The sequence below is a fragment of the Galeopterus variegatus genome, unplaced genomic scaffold, assembly GCF_000696425.1.
Source record: "Galeopterus variegatus unplaced genomic scaffold, G_variegatus-3.0.2 Scaffold461, whole genome shotgun sequence".
Taxonomy (NCBI): domain Eukaryota; kingdom Metazoa; phylum Chordata; class Mammalia; order Dermoptera; family Cynocephalidae; genus Galeopterus; species Galeopterus variegatus.
Window position 1 is genome coordinate 560,650 of NW_007726572.1, and position 8,836 is coordinate 569,485.

General features: G+C 35.3%; 1 protein-coding gene across 1 annotated transcript in view; it reads left to right on the forward strand.

Moving 5' to 3' along the window:
* LOC103587571 (chromosome unknown open reading frame, human C12orf55) overlaps positions 1-8,836 on the forward strand; it is a gene marked incomplete at its 3' end in the record, with an annotated part of 124,558 nt that overhangs the window by 35,165 nt on the left and 80,557 nt on the right. Inside the window, exons 9-14 of the mRNA XM_008569066.1 lie at positions 1,295-1,493; positions 2,731-2,912; positions 3,000-3,165; positions 4,378-4,463; positions 6,260-6,394; positions 7,489-7,639. Of these exons, the coding sequence (XP_008567288.1) occupies positions 1,295-1,493; positions 2,731-2,912; positions 3,000-3,165; positions 4,378-4,463; positions 6,260-6,394; positions 7,489-7,639 (919 nt within the window). The remainder of the gene's footprint in view (positions 1-1,294; positions 1,494-2,730; positions 2,913-2,999; positions 3,166-4,377; positions 4,464-6,259; positions 6,395-7,488; positions 7,640-8,836) is intronic.

Consider the following 8,836-nt stretch of genomic DNA (forward strand, 5'->3'; position numbering starts at 1 on the left):
CCTCGGTGCCGTGCCCGCACCTCGCTCAGCCAGTGAATGGGAACCGGTCTGTATGTGGGATCCGAACCCTCGGCGGGAGCGCCGCCATGATCCCAAGCGGCGCACTGTAGCAGTGCGCCACCGGGCCGGCCCAGCTTTAGCTTTAATCCTTTCTAATAAATATTTTTAATATTTATATTTTTAAATCTTTACTTAGTATTCATCTACCGTTCTGATAAATAGTCTATTCCTCTTTTTACTAGTTTTTCTACGATATTTTTATAAACCATTTCACTCTTTAACCCATTTGGGTTTTACCATTTCATTTTGAATATTTCTAATTATTTGAAAGTTCATTATGCTATTTAAATATTCATTCTTAAAGCTCTGTTTTAACCTGCAATAAAAATCTTAGAAGAATCTCTTGCCTCTGTAAGGAAAGAGAGAGCAGGACATGAAGTTCAACTGGTGTTTAGGGAAAAATAATCCAAGGAAGCTTTATCCCTGCTTTTGTTTTTTTGTCTTCCTGACTTTGCCCCAAGAAGAGAAAAAGAGCAAGGGAATCATGAGGAATATGTATCTTTTAGCTAGATATTGATTCTAGACAAGCCATCTAGAGCTACCATTCTTATTTACTGGCAATCGAAATGTAGAGAATGGAGAGAGGAATTAAGTGTGGAGGAGAACCATCTGTAGGACGTGAAGTCTTTCTGGGACAGTACAAAGCAGAGTCGCTAGGAACTCACACCAGGCTCTAACAGTCACTAGGTTATAGCATACGGCTGATCAATTCTTCCTTGGAGTTAACTACTACAAACTTAACTATTTATACTATAAAATATTATTTCAAATTTGGGTTTGAGGGCCTTCTGCATTAGTATTTCCTACAGTGCTTATTAAAAATGATCCTCGCAGACCCATGGAATCTCTGGAGATTTGGTCTTGAATCTAAAAAGTACCTCTGAGTGATTCATAGGCAACCATGGTTTTAATATCAATCCTTAAGGCTGCAATTAAGGTACCATAAAGCATAGGAGATTGATGCTGGCTTAATAAAAAGACCATCATAAACAGCCTTTTTATACTGCCTTGGAAACACAAACATATAAACAAATAGCAGAGTCTTTGATGTAATGGCAGCATGACATGGAACTTTAATGGAATCTGGAATGATATCTCAAAAAATGAACACTGTAAGAGCAGCCATCTCATTGTTAGACCAGCCACTCTCTCTTTTAGCATTAATTAAGCAGTCCTTATTTTTCTTTGCCTCATAATATCTTTAAAAAATGGAATGAAAATTTTTTTATTCCAGTTGCCATGGCCACGTACCATCACAGAGCGGCTGCTGGATGAGATGTTTGATAGCACTGCATCCCGGTTTTTGGCTGTCTTGGAAGCTCTTTCTGATTCAAACAGGCGAATACTGCAAACTGGACCTCTTGCTACAGATGAAGTGGAGCTTCGTGATGTTGTCTCAGAACTGTTTATGGCAGGAAAAGAACTCGTAATAAGTAAATATGACAATATTTTATGGTAGACATGAATAACAAAAATTTTAGCCTTGCAGTTCACACAACATAAACTGATAAACAATTTATATCAGTCTTGAATTCAGCAACCTTGCTAATGTTGATTGATAGTTCAAATAATTTGTTAGTAGATTTTTTTTTGGATTTTTTTTGTACAAGCATCTGTGAATAATGACAATTATATCTTTTAAAAAATTTCTTAATCTTTTAATTTCTTTTTTCTTGCATTTCTTGACTTATACTGCACTAGCTAGGGGTTCTAATAACACATGGAAAGGAAGTAAGTATGATAGCAGACATCCTTGTCGCATTTTTGATCTCATATGGAAAGCTTTCAACATTTTACCATTTAATAAGATATTTCCTAAAGGATTTTTGTAGATACCCTTTTTCAGGTTAAGTTTTCTTTTGTACCTGGTTTGCTAAGAGTTTTTTTTTTTTTAAAATCCCGAATAGTTGAATTTTATCAAAAGCTTTTTCAGATTTTATTGAGATTTGCTGAATTGATCAAATGATTTTCTCTCTTATTTCTATAAATGTGGTGAATTACACTGATTGTTTATCTAATTTTTAGCCACCCTGTATTTTTTGAATAAAACTAATTTGAAGGTGAAGGTTAACCTTTCAATATATTGCTTGATTTGTTCAACCAATCCAATTGTCACTTTTCAGTCCTTTTCTTCCCTTACTCTCTGTAGTATTTGTTGCTGTTGACTACTCTTTCCTCTCTAAATACTCTCCTTTGCAGCCTTTTCTAACTCAGCCCTTCGCCTAAGTGTCGGTGTCCTTGACATTCTGTCCTAGGCAGCTATGCATTGTCCATGGCTGTTCTAACCATTTACTACAGACACATAATGATGACTCTAAAAGCTATATCCCTATTTCAGATCTCTCTCCTGAGCTTCCAATCTACATGTAGCTAATTCTTGCTAATTCTCTATGTTTGAGATCCCATGCTCCTTCTTCTGGGTAGCCTTCCCTGACTGCCCTCCTGTCCCCAAATTGTGTCGGATGCCTTTCCTCTTTGTGCCCACAGCACCCTGTATTTGCCCACTAAGATTTCTTGTTTCTTCCACCAGAGTGTAAACGCTGTGAAGGCAGGGATTGTGTTCATTTCTTTTCTATTGTTTCCCTACTGCTTGGCAATGTCTGATAGCTAATATTTAGTCAATATTTCTTTGCATGAGTGATATTCATATCTCTCTTTTTCCTTTTCTAGTTTCAAATACTGGTACAAATGGAATGCTTGATTTTCCAAAAACGCCTCTTCTGCAACTTATGATAGAAAGAAAAAATGTTATTTCTGTAGATGCTGCTGTGAAATTTATAAAATTAGCTTTTACTTACGAGGAATGGAGTTTATTTGGATCTTTAGCTGGGCACCTTATTTGTTTTCTCCAGGTAATATACGAAAAACCATTAATTTGTTTTTGTTTTGTTAAAATGACATTGAATTACTAATTAACTTGTGGGATATACTTCTCTAAGAGTCAGGATGATCCAGAGTCAAAGAAGGCAGAGAAGGATCTAACTCTTCTGATTGCAATAGAGCCACTAATCAACGTGAAGAAAAACAAAGGTTTGATCTTTCCTTTGGAAAACTCTAAAGAAGGACAGTCAGATCAAATTTATTTAAAAAATAGTGCTTTTCATGGTGAGTATTTATTTGCCATAAAGGACAGTCAGATCAAATTTATTTAAAAAATAGTGCTTTTCATGGTGAGTATTTATTTGCCTCTTTGAAAAATTAGGATAGTTTTATCTGATAAAATGTGTTCTTTATAGGTGAGGTGAGAGCAAGAAAGTCCAAAGCAGAGGGAGCAGGAGGTTCAAAGGCCCTGTGGCAAGTGTGCTTGGTTATTGAGGGAATGGCAGTGGGGCATGTATGGCTGAGTGCACTGGTGCATGGTGGAGTTTGGGAGTGTGGTAGGTGACAAGGTCAGAGAAGTAGGTGGGTGCCAGATAATGCAGTTCCTAGACTTTGTAAGGATGCTGGATTTTATTCTGAGTGACAGTTTTGAGTACAGGAGTGAGGCTCTACTTAGCTGCTGGCTTGTTGGGAAGCATGAGAGGCCAGCAGGGCAATGAATCAAAGTGCAGAGTCATCAGTTCACTTTAGCAAGGGAAGTTTTGGTAGTCTCCTCTCTCTTTCCCACATGCAGTGTTTTCCATTCTAGGACTTTTCAAGTCTTAAAGTTATTGTGTATGTAATTGAAAATCTGCAGCTTCTATTTTTTAGACCAATGGGAATTGTCTAATTCCATCTTTTTTATGTTTTTCCATGTTCTTAAAGCATTGCATGGCTTCTCAGTTGCAGTAAATAACTTATACCAAGTAATGATACTTTTTTCTTCTAGCGATTTCTGAATAGATATTTTTATTATTTTTCTTTCAACTGTCATTTTTGTATGTATTTTAATATTGTAAGCCTCTTCAATTTCTTTTTAGACATAGTTGGTATACATATTATGGATTATGGATAATAGTAATCATTACTACTATTTTAATTGGATTAGAGTCACTTAGATTAGTTTTCATATAGAAACATTTAAATTGTCTCATTGACATTATATTGACCAGATATCATTTGTCATATTTGTAGAAATTCTGTCTTTCTGTGCCTTTTTATTTATTCGTTTATTTATTTAAAAAATGTTAATTAACACATTGTAATTATACATGCTTATGGGGTACAATCGGATATTTTGATACATATATATGTTGTATAATAATCTGGTTAGGGCAGTTAATGTATCAGTCACCTCATGCATTGATCATTTCTTCGTGGAGAAATTCTGTGCCTTTTGTTTGAAATTTTGTAATTGTTTTTTTTTTGGTTTTATTTTTCTCTACTTTATAAATTTAGATGCTTGTGTGAAGACCTATGGATATTCAGAAGATATTTTCCATTTGGCAGCAACCTTGTATGACTGTGTCTGCAATTCTCCCCAGGTGAAATAGCTATTTTGCACCATTTTTAATAGTGTAGAAGGAGGTTATCATGCCTAGTTAAAGGCCAGATTTAAAATACCATGGGAATTTCACCTTTCTAAAATTCTATATTGTTTAATCATTAAAATACAGGATTGAGTTAGGTCCTGACTTGTCGTTTCAAGTTTCTTTTTATTATTGTTGTCATTTTTGGTGTCAGTCTGTTCCTTTTCTGGAAATTTCCAGGGCAGCTGTATTTCTAATAATGAAAGAAATGAGGCAGTGGTTNTTTAATCATTAAAATACAGGATTGAGTTAGGTCCTGACTTGTCGTTTCAAGTTTCTTTTTATTATTGTTGTCATTTTTGGTGTCAGTCTGTTCCTTTTCTGGAAATTTCCAGGGCAGCTGTATTTCTAATAATGAAAGAAATGAGGCAGTGGTTTTAATGAAGAATTAGTATGCTTAACGAAATACTGCTTTTCAGTTCATGAAAACAAAGTCCGGTTTTTATTGGGAGTCACTTTGCACATAATGATCAGTTTTTAGAAATGGCCTGTATGTGGCCTATATGTGGTCCAGGTAAAACTAGTACAGCACTGGTTTTAAAATTGAATTCCAGAGATTCCCAGGGCTCCTTTGAGGTTCCTCAGAAGCCCATCTTTGAGTGTAGCACCCTAACCTGTTTTTATTAGTTTTGTGTATAATACTGGGATTCTGGTAGAATTTCACTTGAAAATTTGGTTTCATTTTTATGGAAAAACTTGTAAACCACAATTTTAAAGCATGGTGTTAACTTTTGCCCAGATAAGTGAAACACAGTAAAGGACTTGAGAAGTTTCACTGTTATAGTATTTTCTGTTTCTTTCGTGCTTATTAGAATATGTTATAACCTGTGACAGGTATTTAATTTTCAAAAGAAAGGTGTTTGGCAGCAAAAAAGCGAAGCCAAAAAATCATGGCTTAAAAGGGTAAGAAACTTTCATCTATCTGTATTTTTTCTTTTTTCAAATCATAAATATCTTCAGTTCAATTCAATAATCATTTATTGATCGCTGTTTTGTTCCCAAGAATTATACTAAGGTGCTAAGATGCAAATTAAGTCTTAGAGCTGTCTCAAAGGAACTTGATGTTTGGTATATTTTTATCATAAACTCATTATTTTTCTAGTTCAGACATGAGCAGTAACTTTAGTTTTCTTTTGAAAAAAGCCCAGTAACTTTGATTTGAGAGGACACATCCTGGCTCTGAATCATCTATTGAGACCCAGTATGAAATTCTGTTTATTTTCTCCCTTTCCTTCTTGTCTGTATCCTTCCCCAGCTCCCCATGCCCTCTCTGGTTACTAGTTCATTCCCTCCCCCCCCCATTTCCCCTTGCCTCCAATTCTTTATTATTTTAATGCAAAAATTTTAAAGAGAGAAAGTATATATAAATTTCAAAGTTGGATGGGACTAACTGGTTTACATACTTGCCTAAAAATGTTTGGACTCTTATTTTTACAGGAGCAGAAGCAGCATAGAGTGTTCCTTGAGTGAGGACTCTGGAGCTAGACTACTTGGGTTAAATCCCTCTGATCTGCTACTTTCTAGTCATTTCATCTTGGGAAAAATCACTTAATCGCTTAATCTCCTTATGTTTTAGTTTGCTCATCTGTAAAGTCGGGATGATAGTGATAGTACTCACCTCATAGGGCTGTTACAAGGATTAAATGAGTTGGTATATATAAAGCTTTTAGAGTGCTGCCTGGCATACAGTAAGTGTTATATACATATATCTTATTATTCTTATTCATTTACTTTATCACTTTTGTTTTCAGGATGTTCAGCCTGATAAAGAAATCGTTGTGGACATGATAATGTTCCTATGGCAGAAATGCAAATTAGGAATTCAGAAGATCAATGTATCCAGAAATGACTATGCAAAATTAGCCCAGAAAATCAGTACTAACAAAGTATTCCTTTTTTGTTTCCTTTCACATGTTTTTTTGTTATTGCTAATTCAAGTTGCAATATAAATTTCAAATCTAAATTTTCCCTATTTATCCCTTTGCATAGCTGCCATCATCTGCATATATATGTGTTAAGAAGATATTCTTTGTAGTGCTGAGTGAGCCTTTCTTTTAATGTGTGTTCGCAGCACCCCTGTCCCAATTTTGTTTGTTTAGGGGAGTGGTGAAGTATTTCAGGTTTTTAAGGGAGTAATAAATAGGTGTGTCTAAGGTCACGTGAGTGTGGATACATTGAGAAGATTAATAATAGAGTATACAATAAGTAAGGAGTTTCAGTTTTTATTTCTGAGTTTTAGTTTTTATTTCCTTGCAATAATATATTTAGACTATTTAAAAAGCTATTTCATGAGAAGGAGAAAGTTGAGCATTTGAATATCTTACCCTGGAAACTTAGAAGAGAATATATTAGTAGTAACATATATTTTAGTTTCAGTGATTCTGAAGCCTCCTAGGATTAGCTACATTAGTATGCATAGATGTGATTTTTATCATGGACTCTGTTAAGTAATAACGTGGATGCATAAATATTGTTTTATCATCTTAGGTCTCAAAGTGTGATGGTTGATTTTTATATGCTGAGCTTTAGGGGTATAGGCATGAGAGAATTTCTAAGGACCTAGTGTGGGGCCTGAAACACGTGCTTCTCCCTCGCTAATTTGGAGGACTTGGTTAGTGATCATAACAGCTGCTTTGAAGGGAGAGTGAGAACTTGGAGGATACAGATAATATTCACTGGTATATAAAAATAACAGATCACAAATTTGTCATTATAGCTATAGATATGCAGACTATAAACTTAAGTAAATCTTCTTTATGAATTTACATAAACAGATTGATTATTAAATATCATTTTTTAAGATCATTATCTTTATATTATTTATAATTAAGATGCATTAATAAGGAGGGGGTACCTGTATAATGTTTCCATGTGATTAGAAGATGGTAATTTCAAGGAAGTACTAAGTTTTGAAAAATATGACTCTTTCTGCAATGTAATATACTTTTAATTGATTTTTCTGGATGTTTTCTCTTTTTAGTGGATTTATCTTTTGTGGCAGATAAATGAAGTAATTCACTGCTATAAGATGGAATACATTGACATTGTGGTGGTGGCAGAGGTCACGTTACGATTAAGTGAAATATTGGAGTCTTTAGGAAGCCTAAGAAGAAAATTAAAAACTTCTCTAGGTAAAACATTAGAAAAAAGTATGAGATTATTAACATATACATATACAAACATAAATACATAAGTATAATTTAGAATACAGGATAACTTCTGTTAATGAAAACTAGGCATTTCAGTATTATGCTTTACTGATGATGCTTTATAACCAGAGATAGGTAATGAATAGGTTTAATCAAGCAGATGTTCAGAAAAGTCCTACACTCTGTGGTTCAGTGGCAGACAAAACGCTTTTTGCCTTCTCCTCAGTCCATCCCTAATTACCACCTACTTCTCTTTTTCTCTCCTCTCTCATTCTTCTTTTTTTCTCTTCTCCCTTTCATATTTCCTCCCTTCTACTTCCCAAAAGAGTGAATGCTTCTTGAAGGAAGAAAGCATATTTTGGTCACCGCCACATGCACGGCGCCTACCACACTGCCTGACACAGAGTAGAGCTCAGATAAATATTTGCTCCATGGATCGATGTCCTTCTACCTCTTATCTTCTTTTTTATTCCCTCCTTTCTTTTAATTCCCTCCTCTTTAAATTTGTCTTCCTTTCTTTATTCTATTCTCCTCTCTTTTTTCCCTTTCTTCGTATTGTCTTCCTCTCTTTGCCCTGTTTCCCACATACTGTCCTACTCTCCCTGTCCCGACTCCTTTCTGCCATCATTCTCTTCCCCTTCCAGAAGATACCTTCTCTCAAAGGATGGCCTAGTGCTCTGATGTCCTTCCTTCGTTCTTCCGCCTGTGGTCGAACCCTGCACTATCTGTTCCGTTGGGTAACCCATATGTGTAGACTGAGGTGTGGGTGTCCATGGTGGGTGTTTGCTGTTTTATCCCACATACAGCATATGTATGACATTTGGAGGACTTTGTAATAATGTAACTGTTTTCCCAGAGATTCACTAATCTGTCTCTGCCTGTCCTCAGTTGTTGAGGGTGGCTTTGCAGATGGAGTTTTAGAGCCATGGTTTTTAAACTTTGATCGGTATCAGTATCACCAGGCTCTGTTCTACTTCAGCTAGCCTGGCACTTTCTAGTCTTTAGTAGCTTCCCAGGTTAATTAGATACAAGTCAAAGTTTGTGAATCACTGGTTAGAGGTCTCTGGCCATCTAACGCATTCAGTGGCCTAAAGTCATATTTTTGGAATGACCTGTCTTGAAATGCTTTTTCCTTTTTAAAACTTTTATTATGCAGAATTTTGAATTAAAGTACAGAGA